This window comes from Filicampus tigris, chromosome 11 (genome assembly GCF_054856515.1).
Source record: "Filicampus tigris isolate MCC_2025a chromosome 11, RoL_Ftig_1.0, whole genome shotgun sequence".
Taxonomy (NCBI): domain Eukaryota; kingdom Metazoa; phylum Chordata; class Actinopteri; order Syngnathiformes; family Syngnathidae; genus Filicampus; species Filicampus tigris.
Window position 1 is genome coordinate 21,128,150 of NC_141227.1, and position 17,375 is coordinate 21,145,524.

The 17,375-nt window shown below is 42.3% G+C and overlaps 1 protein-coding gene across 2 annotated transcripts in view; it reads right to left on the reverse strand.

The window, feature by feature from the left end:
• LOC147140109 (protocadherin-15-like) overlaps positions 1 to 17,375 on the reverse strand; it is a 216,314-nt gene that overhangs the window by 66,091 nt on the left and 132,848 nt on the right. For both annotated transcript variants that reach the window (XM_086045495.1, XM_086045494.1), the window contains 5 exons: positions 16,202 to 16,395; positions 15,650 to 15,782; positions 14,619 to 14,698; positions 9,701 to 9,794; positions 5,003 to 5,131 (listed from right to left, as the gene is read on the reverse strand). In XM_086045495.1, coding sequence (XP_085901621.1) covers positions 5,003 to 5,131; positions 9,701 to 9,794; positions 14,619 to 14,698; positions 15,650 to 15,782; positions 16,202 to 16,395 — 630 coding nt within the window. The remainder of the gene's footprint in view (positions 1 to 5,002; positions 5,132 to 9,700; positions 9,795 to 14,618; positions 14,699 to 15,649; positions 15,783 to 16,201; positions 16,396 to 17,375) is intronic.

Genomic DNA, 17,375 nt, shown 5'->3' on the forward strand with positions numbered 1-17,375 from the left:
CCCTGCAAGCCAAATATAAATGTCCTCTAAACTTGACACACCACTGAGAAACGTTTTAACAACCTGACAAATTTTATTGATGAAAAAACTGCACAGTATATAAAATGAGTTTTCAAAATCATGCAAACTCAAACTAGAGTACCCGCTCTCAAATGCTGTGGGATGCGTGACAACGACGTTCCGCTCAGCTCAATCAAATACCGTACCGCTATTATGACCTGAAAATTGGATTCTGCGCCATCTAGCAAATTTCCTATCCCAACAAATCCCAAATCCTGTTTGTGCCACCAGAGCTAGAATCCAATTCAATACCACAGGATACCTGTGAATTGACCTTGGTCATCTCAGTCTGCAGTAGAATGGCAATATTTTCTTCCCATTGCCCAACCATGTCACTTATCAGCTGTTTTTGCCACACCCCAAAAAATTAGGAACACAAAAAAGTTGCTGTTGACTGAAACTTACAGTTAAACTGTACTGAAAGTGCCCTCGGGTTCGCATTGCGAAGCTCATGGAACCACGCCCAAGAAACAGGTGAGCCGTGACGTTCACAATGCGAGCCCGAAGGCACTTTGAACTCAATTTCAGTGGGTAGCGGAGGGCGGTACAGGACAAAATTGCACCTAGTATCCTGAGATTGATGAAAATGGATGGTTTCATTTCCTTGATTTTTATTCCACTAAAACAATATCAATCGGAATACCATAGAACATATTATTGCAAAGAACATTTTTGCCTTGAGTTTCTGTTTAAGGTGAGTGGTACGAATTACAATAATATGACAAATGGCAAAAAATATAGAGCACAGGATTTTGCAGCATGAAATTGAGCCCAAACGGTTTTAACAACAAGCATGCTGTTAGCGAACAGTAGGTCGGAATTCTATTAATGGAATTGTCTTCTGGTGATCCCAGAGCTGGGATCAGCTGTCAATGCGCAGCCAACAGCATGAATGCATAATGGAGGACGCATCACACCGGCTGCACTCGTATTAGCACATTAGCACAATGAGCAAAGCTGCAATTTGGTCCGTAGTCTCTTTTTGGAAACGAGTATTTGGAAAATGACATAGTCTTTACTTTTGAAATTTTGTGCGAATCATGCTCCTTTGCAGGGTTGATTTGTCCAATATTTTACATGATCACAATCCCCTGAAAATGGAGGCACTCTGCATTAAAATGCCTGAAATCCCTCAAACGTAAATATCTTCCTTTTGTGAAGCGTTTTCAATCAAAGCTCAAAGTCTACACTTCAATGTGTTATTGTTGGTGCAATTGAAGCACTGTTTATTCCATGTAATCCTTTAAGTGCAACTCTGCTTGGAGCATATACTGTATGTGGCAAAGATTTTTAAAAAATAAATTAATTAATTTTAAAAATAAAAAAGGAAAAGTGTGCAGGCAGTTGCTTAATCTATCGTCCTGCCTGCTTGAGGGCAGCAAATTGGACACCAACTGTCCTGGGTGTTCATGCCTGGATGTAGTCATTAATATTCAAACATTGTTGACTGAAAAATTAAATGCCAAAAACATGTTTTGCAATGATAAAAAAAAAAAAAAAAAGAAAAAAAAAAGAACATCTTGGAACAGCACCAACATTTAATAGGATTTTTCTTGGCCTGTGCACCACGTTTTATGGAATATGACTGAGGATGTTCTGCTTATTCCTGCTCATGAATAAACAAACAGAAAATGCCAATGGTGCAGATATTTCATAGTGATAAAATGATACTAAATATTTAACACGGGGGTGCCTTAACCTACGAGGGCATTTTTTTGTGTGTGTGATGTGGCAACATTTAACTTGCGACTGAACTTCAGACACTTTACTGCTAGATGTTGGCAAACTTCACAACATCCGGCCACCATCAATTCACGTTGGTGACCTTGCGGTCAAGTGTGTTTTGCGCTTACAGGTATTTTGTCGCATTTCTCATCTTTTTTTTTTTTTTTAAATGAATTTATTTTTCTAACTACAGTTCAATAGTGTGAGAGCAGTTTTTCTTGTCATTTTTTGCGGGGGTCTTGAATGGATTGATGGCATTTCATTTCAGTGGGGAAAATTGATTTGATTTTAGCCAGATAGCATAACTGTCATTTTTTAAAAACGTTTTCATAGAACTAAATAAATAAATAAATAAATAAATAAATAAATAAATAAAATCATCAAACAAGATTGCAGTTGCCACCTCATCCAATCAGTGTTTCTCAACCGGGGCTCATCGGACCCCTACTGGTCCGTGGTGTAATTGCAAGGGGTCCGTGAAAATAAAATATATTCTTGGAAAGATCCTTTGACATTCATCGGATTATTTTACTTAAATGTGACTGGGACCTTTTTTCTACTTAAACTACAGTTGGTAACGAGACTCGTTTCCTCTAATTGCACCTGTTTCACTTCCATTCGTATTGTTAACGTTACCGCAGTACACTGTGAATAAAATACAATTCTGTTTTCTTACATTTTTCTGAAAACTAAATGGGTTGTGTTAGATGACACCTTTGTCTCCATCTCTGGGACAAAGTGCTTTAAAATTCTTAATCAGGCTTGTTTTTATGTGCAAAGCAATTAAGTACTTTGGGAAAAAAAAAAAAAAAGAACGAGCCCAGTAGTTAAAAACGGAGTGTATGACCACCTTGACGCATTGTAAAGTTTGAGGACATGGCGTTTAATGTTCTCCTTGAGATTTTAGCATCAGCATTTTATTTGAACTGTACTTTCTTTATATGTCTTCTTATGGAAAGTGCCCTTGGTGAATGGCTGCATGGAGGGCACACAAAGCCTCCATTCTTGACTTTTTATCCAGAAGTAGATTGAGTGACTGCTTTGAAGTGATTTCTCCAATGGCGGACCTCATTGTCGTGTCTTTACGCCAGCAAAACTACTATAGTGGAGCGCCGTGCGGAGAATATAAAAAGCCCTCTTGATCAAGCTCATCTCCAGCCTCGGCGTTGGCGCGCGCATACGAGGATGGGGAGGCATGTCCTCAGCTTTAATGTACTTTGCGCTGCAGTCCTGAAAAGGCTGAGCACGGCGAAGTTTACCGACTGGGACGGAGGGGCCAAAGAGACGAGAGGATCCGGGCAAGCAGGCGGCAACGCGGCCGCTGGCTGCGTTTGTGAAGGCGCGCTTTGGACCAGAGTCAAAAGGCAACTCGGCTTCTTGAGCGTCTATTTCGCACGTCATAAACTAACATTTGCCGGTAGACCGGCGTGTTTTGAAATGAGAAATGCACATATAATTCTATCTCCGCCGGGAAAAAGACGGAGTCTCCTCTCGTTTCAAGTTTAATTTCAAAGAGGTTTCGCGAAATAATGGCTTTTACCGCGGGTCTTGCCGACTTCACTCTTTGTCTTCAGTAAGTAAGACGCCTTCGCTATTGGCGGGACATCAAGCGACCGACTCGGCCATGAAAGAATACTCCCTTGCTTTGCCTTCAAAAAGTCGTTCATTCTTTCATCTCGGTATTAAAGAATAACTATTAATTAAAATGGTTTCTTTTTGACCCCAAAACTTTTGAGCCCCCGAAAATGGAGGCACAAACTGTTGTAATTCCTCAATTGAGTGTGCCCTGTTTTTGTAAAATGTCTTTAAAAATGCTTTGTTCTTAAGTCATTAAAATATAGTAGCATAAGGCCTTGTCATAAACATTCATCCAAAAACGAGGAGGACTTCATTCCTCAACTCATTCACTGCCATTGACGTATTTATTTGTCTTTTCACAGTCCCACCATTAATCCCAGTAACTTTTTTTTTTTTTTTTGCACACTAGAAATACACAAAAAGTGTATACTTCCCTTTGTTATTATTATTAATTTCAAGTACTGTTCATCCAGTCGTTTAAGTGCACCTTGGCTTATTTCATGTTTGGAGACCAAAAACTACAATTGGAAATAGCGCAAGCAGTTCAATCCAAATACTTTGTAGGTCCGGTAGGAAAAATCACTCTTAACTCAACCCACACCAGAGGATAATCACTCAGGATGATCTTTCAGAGCCATCCGACAATCGGGCCTTTTCCGACACAAGGGGAGGAAAATTGCTCAAATTTGGCCTAATTGTCAGTATTTGTGCACCCCACTTTAGTGACTCTTTTTTTTTTTATGAGGGTTGCATTGTTGCACGCGTGAAACAATTGCACCCAGGAGAGAATCCACCAGGACCACAGACAAAAAGGATGGCAAGACCCGGCTAGAATAATGACTGCGCCATTCACCGCTATTCTAATTTAAGGCTGCTGTGGCCCACAAGCGACTGAACTAACTGTAAGAGCTCTTCTTTTTATTGATTTATCCAAGCATGTGCTCCAAGTAAAGGGCAAATCCTGATATTAACAACAACAAAAAAGTATTGTATTGTATTTAAAGTGAAACCTAAAAATATTCCCCAATAAATGACATTTGCTCAAATTGAAAAAAAATGTTGCGACCGATACAATCGAAATGAACAATTTTGAATAACGACATCGGTTTTATAATCTTTTTAGGAAAGCGCAACAACTGTTTATTTGTATCATACGTAATACTGTACATGCATTAACTTCAAAATCAATACAGGATTTTCCTGAATAAAATCGCTTGAACGTAATGACGACTGCAACATTTCGAACATCAAAGAGACTAGCCCCTATCAGATGAGATGTTCCGTTTCACTCTTCATCATCATTTTCAGATGAATTCCCTATTTATATGCAAAATGGGGCAGTGACTCTGTCGGGGAAGAAGGGCAATAAAACCAAGACCAATTGATTTTATTGCTCTATCGACAATTTAGTGGCTATAGCCGTTAATTCTCATGTACCCATTCATGGTTTCATCATTAAATCCGGGATGATTCATTTAAACCACTAATAACAAAGTCAGTTTGATGATCAATTACGCTGTTAAAGTCCAAGTTCGGGCAGTGAAAATGACATGCTGGGTCATCCCGATGGCGCCAGGAGCAGCACAAAAAGAACAAAACGGCAACCAAACTGCATGGCGGCCTCGTGCGTTCATCTTACCTTGACTTGTCCCACAAACAGATTGGCCTCCTCTTCTTGGACAGTGAAGTTGGTCGGGGAGGCGGGGTCAAACTCGGGGTCATTGTCGTTGACGTCCGTCACAACTATGTCGACTGTTGTCGTGGATGTCTGGGGAGGGACATTTGCATTCGTTTGAAAAGAAGAAAGAAACAACACACGTCCCAACGAAAGGGAACGAACATGAAACCAAAGCAAATCGAATCAAAACGAAGAGGCAGTCTTGAAGGATGAGGTTCATCGTTTGTGTTTCTCCACAGAAATTGTGGAGATCGTCCTTGGTTTTCCCAACCTTTGTCCATGCTCTATTTAGAGTCTTTCCTGTTGAAGTTTGAGCTTGGGGCAGTGTTTTATTTAGATTTGGTCGTGCTACGATGGATTGCTCGCTGTTGTACTCCCACCAGCGTTCCATTCCAAAAGGAACTGGTTTGAGTGGATTTCTTTTACGGTTATAAAGCTTTAGTGAGCCTTAACTCTACGCTTTGTGGAGTTTGCATGTTCTCTCTGTGCTTGAGTTTTTGTTTTGTTTTTCCCCGGGCTTCCTACCACATTCCTAAAACATGTATGTTAGAGTCATTGACGACTCTAAATTGTTCATAGGTATGAATGGTCCTTCGGTCCTGAATACCTTAAAGAAACGCTCATGGAATATAAACCCGGTAAGGTTCTGAGGTCAGCAGACTCGGGTCAGCAAACACGGTGGATCGGTATTTAGCTGTTATGCTGCGCGCGCATGGAATAAGATGCCAAACTGAAGTTAGACCCATGTAAACGCTTTTAAATCGAGGTGAAATGCTTTTCCCCATGTCTTTGATGAAGGTCTTTGAGAGCATTTCTATAATCCATTTTTCCAAAATCATGCCCTGACGCTGTACGTTCTTTTAGTTATTTGACTAAACGACTTTTCATTTCTCTACTTTGCAAGGGCAAAAGAAACTGAATGGATTTGAAAAGACTCAAACACTCACCATCTGTAAGTGATTGCCACCGCAATTGCATCGCCGCAGAATCCGTGGCGGTCTTTGGCAAAGACGACTGACAGGGAACGCAGCCGTATGCTAATCACGGAATAAACGGTCCGTCTTGAAGGGGATGGTTGCAAAGTGGGAGTGGTCGGCCTTCGCAACAGTTCCCTCCAGACGTACGTTTGAAGTTTGCCCTGGCAACTTGAGCAGCGTCCATCCCAGAGGAAACGATCTAGTTCTTCCACCTCGCCGTCCTCACGGGGCGTCATCCGCAATTGTTGTTTGCTTTGTTCGGGCGTAATTGCAGACATTCACGTGGGAGCTGACACGCTGGAAACCGTCACACATGAGGCCCGCTTGATCCACCGCCACGATGGGATGCACTAGCGGGGTATCATTAACATCGGCGTGGTGGTGACAGGCTCTATTTATTCTTCACTTTGCAGAAGACCTGGAGCCAATTAGTGTCACCATCCTGGTGTGGATTTTCTCATCAAAGCCGCAAGAGCCAAGAGCCTGATTAACGAGCGGCTATTATTTATTTAAAGTCAAACGCCCGTGCGCCGTGGTGTCCGAAAGGACGCAGAGATGGGCCCTTCCGCGCGTCGGCTTTTCAAGCGGCAAGCCTGACCGGAAGCCGTGGATAAGAGTATGCTGTTAGGACTCACGTCGCGCGTCAGCCGAGAGCAACGGAACAAAAAAAAAAAATGTTATCCCGGCTGATGTTTGAGCCCAGGAGGTAGTCGGGATTACAGACTTCACACCTGGGAATACTGATTTTGGAATTGGTCGCACGGAGCTGGAGCAAGTTGTGCTGGAGGTATGGACGATGTCAGATTTCGACCGGCAAATAAAGTTTGTAAAATGTATTCTTAGTTCATCATCTCCATGTCATAAATCCTTGAAATGACATGCACTCTTAATCATCTGCATGTAATTGAGCTTTAAATGCAAACCTCTTGAGGCGATCTCGAATCAAATTAAGAGGTCCTCAGAGTTTGGAGGAAAGAGCTTTAGGACGCAAAGAAACTCCGTCGGCAGAATGGAACCCAGTTGATGTATCGCAGATTTGTGCGTCTAATGTTCGTACGTACAATTTAAGCACAAATTTGCGCATACGCACTGCACTAAAGGTAATTGGATTCATGTTCATCCTTCTACGGTTCACATTTGAATCTTTGTGTGTTAAGGTAAAGAAGAAAGTAACAGTGGTGAGATCTTTGATTAGCTCCCTTGGCAAGTGAAATGAGGACATTTTCTTTTTACTTAATAAGAGTTTTCACGGTGTTTTATGAATGTGTCTGATGGCACCAATCTGCAAATGAAGTGAAACGCACCCGAAAACGTCTCTCCGGTTCAATGAGCTGAGGGACAGCGCAAAGTTTAGGTGGAAGAATTACAGCAAAACTACTCAAAAGTCAATAGGTCCGCATAGATTCTAAGTTAACTAGGTCATGGTAGTCCGCAATGGAATCCAGGCAACTGGATTCTTCTTGGTTGTTGAAGATTTATTCCAAAAGGCGTCTTCAGTTCTACATTTAGATTGGAGACGCATGCTGGCTATTTTGTACAATTTAACTCATTCACCTTCAGACATTTTCAGACCTTCTTTTACCCTAACGTTTGACAAATTTCGAAAAAATATTTAAATAAATTCCTGGGATTGAATGGCTGGACTGTGAAAAGACAAATAAATACATAATGGGCAGTGAATGAATTAAGAATGATTTTTCTTGAAAACATTGGCTAAATTTGCAATTGTTCAACCGGCAAATTGTTGGACTTTCAAGGATTCAACGCCTTGTTGGGCGTTTGAAAATTCAGCGTCTTCTCAATGAGAACCATCACTAAAAGAGATGGTTCAGAAACAAGAATTCGGAATCCTCCAAAGTACATTTTTCTCCTTTTAGCTTCGGAAGTCCAGACTTCCCTGTCTCTGGCCGGCTCCTCCAGTTCCACCTGAATGACTCTGAGGCATTGCCAAGTCAACTGGAAGACCCATAATGTGTAATAAGTCTACTCGTCCGCGGTCAAAACCGAAGCCAACCCAGCTGATATTCAAGTGACCAAGCTCTTCACCCTACATCTGAAGGCGAATTGAAAAGCAAACTCATTTCCTGCCCTTGTATCCAAGAGCTTGTCCTTTCGGTCACTATCTCATGACCATTTTACTGATCTCGACGACAGTCTGCGTTCACGTCACTATGAATTGCCATGGTTACCCCAATCCAATTCTAAGTACACCTCCCAAGTCCAGAGTTTCGATCCTTTCCCCTCCTTGGCGCATATTTTTGATCTTTTTTTTTTTTTTTGGTTTCCGACCTTTTTCGCAGCACTTTATCTGGCAAAAGGAGTTCTTCCTTCACTCCCTTGCTCCTTTAACTCCCCTCCTGTTGTGACAGCTTTTCATCCCGCCGCTGACATTTGGCACACCCGAGTCACGCGGCAATTTATTTTGTGCCTGAGACGTTTCCCTCTGCTGCGCCTCGATCTAAAACTCGCACAACACAGGTAAAGGTTATTGGCTCGTACAATCTGTTCATCTCAAGTGAGATGAATAGCCCCATTGCCACCCTACCACTCCCTACACGCTTCTTTCCAAAAAAAAAAGATGTATTCATCATCACTCTGCCAGAGAATGAAGAGAGGCTTCCGATCAGACTATCAACAAAGGAGGGGGCCGCATTTCACCTCGGCCTCGAACGGAGACAGCTGAACCAACCCGGCCAACTGAGGTGACATCTAATTAAATTAAGATGGTTTATACGACTATCAGTGGGGAGCAGAGAAATGGGTGTTCGAGGGTCCCCTAACTCTTATCTGACGGTTGAGGGATTACAGACACTCCGAGGACGGGAAAAAAAAAAAAAAAAAACAATACCTGCAGTCCATCAGGTGTCAATAAACCAGACAGTAGTTTTAACAAACTACAAAACTTAGATTTTTCAATAATTTTTTTTTTTAAATCATAATTTACAACAATACTGTAACCTAACTACTTTGAAATTATTTTATCATCAAATTTCGGTTTTTGGCCTCAAAATGCACTGTAATTGGGTTCATAACTAAAAAAAAAAAAAAAAAACAAACAAAAGGATCATTTAAAAATAATGTTTTGCCCTAACTGGGTTAAATTTGATGGCATCAAGAGTGTGTAAAGCAGAATTTAATAGGATTTTCCACAAAAGTAACACTGTGATGACAAAAGAAACATTGAAAATAATATTGTCTTTTCAAAAATGTGACTAGTTAGTCAAAAATTCAACAATAATCATTTTAATGTAATATTCTCATAACTGAAGTTGGTTAAAATTTTAAGAATCAGAATTTAATAAAGTGGAAATCAAACTATACGTAGAAAATCTACATTTTTGTTGATTAAAAAAAGCTATTCATTAGAAAAAAAGAGCGTCATAATTCAACGGTTTTTAAACGATGGTATCATCGGGTGCAAATCAAACAGAACTTTGCAGTATTTTGTACAAAAGTAACACTGTGAGGAGAAGGAAGAATAAAACAGAAAATAATATTGTCTTCACCTAAATGGTGGGAATGCAGTTTTGCTCTTACAAGCAGATGTCGGTAGAACTAACTTTCCCACATGGAATGTTTAATATACGTTAAGTACCTGCACAAGTCAATAATATCAGCCCGCTTTCGACAACAGAAGGGCAGACATACGCTGACGGCGGTAATAAAGCGGCTTGTGTCTTACCCCTCCAGGGTTGCCATCCGAGGCTGTGACGACCAGACGGTAGCGGTCGTTGGTTTCTCTGTCGAGGGGTTTATCCAAAATGAGAAGACCGATCCTGTGGAGGAAATGTCTGCGTTAAATTCATCAGATTCATACTCATCTTCACAAACAACAACGTTCCCGCGTTATTTGTCCCTTATAAGCACTTGAATATGTCATATGCGTGCTTCTACCAGAACGTATTTACTTATAATTCAGGCACATTCATGAATTCCGGCCACCGGGCAAAGGGGCAGGTGGGCTTTGAGACTTTCCCATGCTTCCCACTCAGACGCACAACAAACAGCAAGAATCCGAGTTGCGGTTCCAGTCACCGTTGCGCGCAGGCGACAATTTGCTGGCAGGGAAGCCGTCCGCATTTTCCCGAGAGCAGCACGCGGAATTATCTTTGTTTGCACACAAACACACATGCCGGCCTATGACATGGCAGCGGGAGCAAGTGCATTAATACAAAGACTCACGGGCGCACAGCACACACAAAACAATGGAACCCAGGAGAGAATCTGCCAGGACCGCAAACAAAATGCGTCGGAACACGCGGATAATAGAATAATGACTGCCACAACTCCCCGTCGTCCTGTTCTTTCCTTTACCGTTCTAATTGAAGGCTGCTGTGGACCACACGTGACTAACTGGATGACCTTTTCATTCATGAATAGCATTTGTTCAGTTTATTCCTCGCTTGCGCTCCTGGTAATGGTAAATGCGTGGCACGGATTTTCACGTTCGTATGATGGCCTTTGAAACGAATAAAGTAATAAGAAGTAAAGTCTGCAATATAGAAATACCCTATTTTAATACAGTATAATCCTGGCACGCTTTTATAGCATTTATTGCACTGAAAATGCTTTAAGGTCTTTAAATATGTTTAAAAAAATAGAAACCAAACATAAAAACATTTGTTCTGAACCCTCATTGTGTATCACTTCCCAGAAGTGTTGAAGAGATGAACAGCTAGCCCAACTGAGTCAGGGGGATTTAATGACACTTTGAACTCTCATAAACAATCGACAAAATGTGAAACTGCAAAGAGCAGCTAAGAATATGATTTAATAAACAGAAGAAGAAAACATAAAACCAGGATGAACCAGCAAATGAAATTAAATTAAAGACTCAGATAACTAGCTAAGTAGCATGGCTAACATAACTTTCAAGTTTCAAGTAGCGGCTCCTTTTTCTGACAAATGAGTACCTTTGATTTTATTTTTGTGTTTCACACCCGACAGCCTAAATCTGAATACCGATATACTCGACAGTTGTACTGTAAAAGGGAGACAACTACTTGGAAGCTGAGGCATTAATATGCAGAAATCGTAATTCGTTTGATTAAGCGCTATTGTTGGTAGATGAGATGCAAAAGAGAGAAGGAAAAAAAAAAAGAAAAAAAAGGAGGTTTCGGCTAAGAAAAAGACCTCTGGCGTGATAAATGTACAGCTGTCACGCTAATGATTCACTCCAGACAGGATTAATGGCTGTAAATCGACTTGAGTTCCACATTTCGGAATGATACATTGACCATTGTTCAGGTTTACGGGGATAAATGATGTAGTGAAAGAACGTGGATCGATATATACGGCATAGAGGTGGACGGCATGATATGATAGCTCGACACAGACGGCATCAATCAAACCTCGGAGCTACAGCCTTAAGTCTATTTTATGAACGGAACAGTTGATTTCTCTATACAGTACGTGGAAACGGATCATTTACGGTTATCCGGCTGGAAGTAGACTTCACAAGATGGGACGATGTGATCGTATAAGGGATGACGAGGTCAGCAACCGTACCAGGCAGGGTGAGTCTTGTGAATTACGCTCAGTTGGCGCTCATGCCGGCGCTTTGCCATCCATTGCTGACTCGCTATGGGCCTCTTTGCAACGAAGACCGTTGACCTGGCACACTTAGAACCACTGCTCTGGTACCTTACAAGCACAAGAATATGATCTAACGCGTCTACTTTGTTTGCCATCGCAGACTCGGCTGTATAGCTTCTGCTGCTATGGCGACCGTCTCCAGCATCCCGTCTCAGGGGGGACCTGCCCCCGTTTGTAAGAAGCGATGGACCGGAGCGCCCATTTTTCATAATAGCTGAACACAAGCGGCGGCATACGCCGAGTGTCGTCTGGAAAAGCAGCAGTGCGAGAATTTCAGCGCGGGAAGGAGTTTAAGGCTTGAAAAATGTCTCGGTGGGTGGATTGTATGTACAACTAGACAAGAGTAGCAGCTAATCAGTCTTAATTCAGAGTGTGCCACATCGGCATCTGCTTGGGCCTTTTTGAAGCGTTTTTAAATGTAGACCGACCCACTGTGCCGTATGTAAGGGAGTGAATTTTGTGGTGTAATTGTATGCTATAAGAGATCATCAGACGTGCCAGGGATAGTCGCAGCCAGCGCTGCACTTTAAATCCCTTTATTGAATGCACACAAACATAATAAACACATGTGAAGCAAATTCGTACGCTAGCTGCACAGCAACCGATGCCAGTTTACAACAGACAAATTTACGCTAGCATTTGCTGACCCCCACGTCACTCGCCAGGCAAGGCCCGGCCTTTTAAAGACACAGACATTCAAAATCTGAGATTCCACAGCGTCGCAGCTCACATGCATGTTTTGTATTGTTTAACCCGGAAATATAGCGGCCGTTCGGGTAATTGAACATATTTTCCCGAAATTCCCGACGGCCACCCTGGTGTCACTAATTCGATTTCGTACAAGAATGAGGCAGGAGATATCAGTAGTGATTTTCAATGGAGAGCCACTCTGGTCAACAAGCTCTGCAGTTTAACAAAAGAGGCTCTAAGTAGGCACACTATTCTCGACATGTCCAACGTTGTAGCTTCAATATGATAGGTGGGAATCAAAATAATCCAAAAGACATATGAGTTTACAGTTACTACTATTTCGCGATAGTGACTTTCTAACTTTCAGGGACATGGGTAGCCTGAATCAACAGCTTGTTGTTGTTAGCATGCAAGTTGCCGCCAGCTGCTAGCTGCTTGCCAGCACTACTGTGGGAATCACAATGACCGAGATGGGAAAACAGTACAAGCTAATGAGTTCCAATACAATTGCTGTATAATAATCTTAATTAGTAGCTGCCTGTTTCTGGGAAGACTTTTACATCAATTCCCCAGCATTAATACCATTGACACTGCTAATCACCGTAGCGCTATCACAGTTAATGAAATCTAATAATGTTGTACACACTTCTTCCCGATTTTCGGTTGAAATTGTGTCTCTTGAAACGCGGAAGCCGGGCAGTGGTGGAGCGCGTTTGGTACCACAGAAGAGTCCAACGAAGCTTGTGAAGAAGCTCCGGAGTCGGCGTCAGCAGCCCGCTCGTAAGACCCATTCAATGATGAGAATCTTGATTTGCTGTCAAAGTCATTAATCCACCGTTTGTAGCAAAACGTTACAAATTTCAATGAGTTCAAGTCACTATTAAAGCAGCACTGGGCAAGAATTCGACCCTAATAAAAACAATTTCACAACCCTTTTGATGAAACACTGACGTACAAGTAGTTGAATGGGACTTTTGTCATGCCCTGGGGGGGGTCGTGGTCCGTATCGTTTTTACTGGCACTAAGCAACTTTGAGGAGGATGGGATCAACCCTGTAGCTGTTGTGAAATGCGCTACATAAATAAAATTATATTGTATTGTACTGTATTGTATAATCAACAAAAACTGACATATGACACGGTGTTGCTTTAACAGGCTTGCGCAGCTTTACTTTAAATTAGTAGAATATCAATGAAATGCTCAAACCGCTTTCTATAACGTCGTAGTCCTGTGAAAAACACTTGAATATTATTTATTATTATTATCACATTAATGCGATGTCAGTAACGTAAGTGTGAGACCGGCTACGTATTTAAAGCGCCTCGAGATAACTTCTGTTGTATATTGGCACCATTTAAATAAAATTAACTTGACATATAGCGCCATCCATGGGGAAGTACAGCATTGTCTTTAAATCAAGCACCACAGCGCAAAGTGTGTAAGAGACAAAACAGGCAGGCAAGGCGTGTGCGTGTTCACGTGCGTGTGCGTGCGTCTTGAATCTCCTCGCGTCTTGGCACTCCAAATTGACTTCCTCATTTACGAGTCGGTAAAAAGGCACCTTAATATTTCATGGCGTTTCCTCGCCACGCGATAGGCGGCAGAGCGGGGTGGGATTTTTTATATGCCGATATTGATTTTGAATATGAGAGCAAGGCGGGTGGGAAACTGTTTGTGTTTCATGTCCTCCCTAGAGGTAAAAAAAAATTTAAAAAAAATAAAAATGGTGGCATCATTTTTTTGGGGGAGAGTTGGTCCATTCTCGGGTTTTATGTATGCAGTTGAGTTATTTCTGCAAACCTTTCCTTACCCTTCCATGACCTTCATTATCAGTCCACGCATAAGCTTAGCAAGGCTACTCATTATCGCCCCGTTTTTGTTAGCCTGAACCTTGATCCCCATTCTCCACATAGACGTTTTTGTAGCTTTTACAGCTAAGATTTTTTCTTTTGCTTTCATATCAGCCTCTTGAGGCTTCCCTTTCCTGAGAATCGTGACACGTGGCGTTTCATGCGCTGTCGTCTCGGAGACAGCAGAGGGGCTTGAAAAGAGGGCGGTTTCAGACAGGAGATAAAGTAGCCGTGCGCGCCGCGCACCGCTCGTTCGCTGCAATTCTCCTCGGCTTCAAATGTTCCCGCGAGCCGGTTCGTTAGGATACTTTGCGGCGTCAAAGCAGGTAACCGGTATCACCACGCTTGAACCAACACATCAAGTGTCAAGATTCGGCAAAGATAATTCCCCATAATAGCATCTCATGTGAAAATATACATTTGTTTCAGCAGCCAATACACACGGGGACAAAGCCGCGGACTTACGTTTCGGAGAGGTTGAACACATTCTGGGAATCTCCGCTCAGAATGTGATATGCAATGGGGTCATTTTCTCTGTCTGTGGCCTGGGGGCAGAAGAGAATGCAGAGCCTTTAAAATGCCATTAAAGAGGGAAAGGCTGAGCAACCGAATTGAGTAAGAACATATGGTTGATGATAAGTAAAGGCACACGCAAGTACGATATGTGCAGTGTGACAAAGCATTATATATATATATATATATATATATATATATATATATATATATACGTAGAAATCTATATATGTATAACATATATATATATATATATATATATGTAGAAATCATTAAATGTCCAACTATTACGTCCGACAAAAACATTCATTTCATTTCAGCCAATCCCAAAAGACACAAAACAAGGGCAAACTGAGGATAGTCAAAATCATCTGCGAAGGTTTGAAGTTTGTCATTTACTCCCGATACGACACTCGATTCCAAAGTTAATAAAGCTACACACAGAAATCAATAAGAAAAACCTCAATGATAATTCTGGAGGGAAACAACAGTATAGTGTCATATCAATCAAAGTCATTGTTTTTCTGTACTAAGTTTTGTCACGTATTGGAGAAGGCCCCAAAAGTCTTTTAGTTATTTATTGTTTAGACTGCCTACCAAAGATGAGACTTTTTTTTCAATTTTTCCACTTGACAGGTTACGGAGAGAAATTAGCGCTGTGGGGGGGGGATGGGTCAGGGGATGTCAGGGTTAGGGTTAATGGGGTTAGCCCCAAAGTGGTTAAGAAACAGAGATTGCGGCTTGTATTAGGCGAACATTTCCCAGTAGAGTGAGTGGTCAGAGAGGCAATGCGGCACCTGTCTATAAGCGGGGTGCTTTTAAACTAGGGTCAGGGTTCTGGTTAGGGCTGAGAGGACAATGAATAGCGATAGGAACATTGTTGAGGTCAGGGTTGGACATAGCGCTGGAAAATGGAATAATAACAAATGGGCGAAGGTCTCAATGATCCACACTGATTTTTCAGCCCGAAATCAACAACTCACCTGCAGATTGAGCAGGATTGCGCCAATCCTCGTGGCCTCGCTCACCTCCAGGTTGTAAGTGAGCAGAGGGAAGCGCGGCGGGCTCTGATTGTTGGGTGGCAACACTTCGATATAGACGGTGGTGATGGAGCTCCTGGCATGAGGATTTAAAAAAAAAAAAAAAGGTTTTATTTTGGTATTGCTTTACATTGGTACAGAAGAAGGAAGGCCAATTGTTAAACTGTTGTTTACCTTATTTTATGACGCAATACTTTTGGACCTTTTGCTCTCAACAAATATTCCATATATTATTGATAAAAGTAAAACTAACAAAAACTCAACTAAGAAGGTCAAAGTTGCTCTAAAAACACATTAAAACTAACCGAATTTAAAAAACAAAAGTCAAAGCTAAATAAAAAGGAACTGAATTCCCAAACTTTTATAACCGTGCCACCCACCCATCGATCCATCTGTCCATCCGACTGGTGCTTACTTTTTTTCCAGTTTATTTCCCGTTTTTGCGAGTGCTTTGTTGCCCATCCCACAAATGAACGTGTGCGCAGGCCACCGTACCTTCTGAGGGACTCGGGCGCATTGTCAGACGCCTTGACGGTGAGCGCGAACGATCGTCCGACGGCGAGGCTGACGCCCGGCGCCACCGTGATGCGGCCCGTGCGATTATTTACGACAAAGTGTCCCTGAGCCCCGGCCAGGATCTCGTAGGTCACCAGCCCGTTTAGCCCCTCGTCAGCATCCTCCGCCGTTAGCTTTGAACACAGGAAGACAGAAAGACAGAGGCGCATCAGCTCGGCACTTTTACACCGCTCGAGCGCGAAAAACGACTTGAACCGATTTTGACGCCTGGCTACCGGCAAACCGAAACGCACGGCTTTGTTCTGGAACATTAAAGGTGCGCGCGCTGCATTGAAGAGAAATCCTCGCCGAGGGCGGTCGCAACTTGTTGACAATAGAGATCAATACAACTTTGGATTGCATCGAATGGAGTCTACGCTTTGAAAATGAAAGTATAAGGCTTGGGATATCGCTTTGATTTCAGGCAATTATTCGGCAGCGGCGGCCCGTCGCGAGTAATTGCGAGCCTCGCCGGGCTTTCCGTACGTCATTCAGGCCCCGGGAACTTTCATCCTAAACTAACCGCACCTTGTTCTCGTGTACAAGTAGGTGCACCGAACACAAAACAGCAGCAGCCTGAGGGAACCTCCCTTGCTTACCCTCTTTCATAAAGGGCTTATAAATACCGGTTACGCCGAACGCCGCACGACCGCCGGCCTCATTTCACGGAGGCCAAACGGACATTTTTTTAAAACAGATTAAAGTCGACCTTTCCGAGCGGGACAGAAAGACAAATGAGCGGAGTCGAACTTCGAATGGAAAGGAAATGAAAACGATGGAAGTCCCTGCATGAGTGGATTTAGCCGAATGGGGTTATGGATTTACGTTTTTAGGACGCGCACGTGCGCGCACGCTAATAATTGGCAACGGCATGTTTGTGCACAGCTGCAATAAAGCAATGATATTTTAAGACAGCGCAATAATGGAATCTGTGGGGGGGTGGGATAATGTCCCTAAACTATTAACATAATCAGAGTAGGTGGAACGTTAAAAAAAGAAAAAAAAAAAAAAATCCTATTGTGCTGATGCTGGAGGTAAAGCTTTTTTTTTTTTTTTTAAATGCATTTCGTGTTGCTGTGTCATTGTGTTTTTCATCGAGTGGCATCTCTCCAAA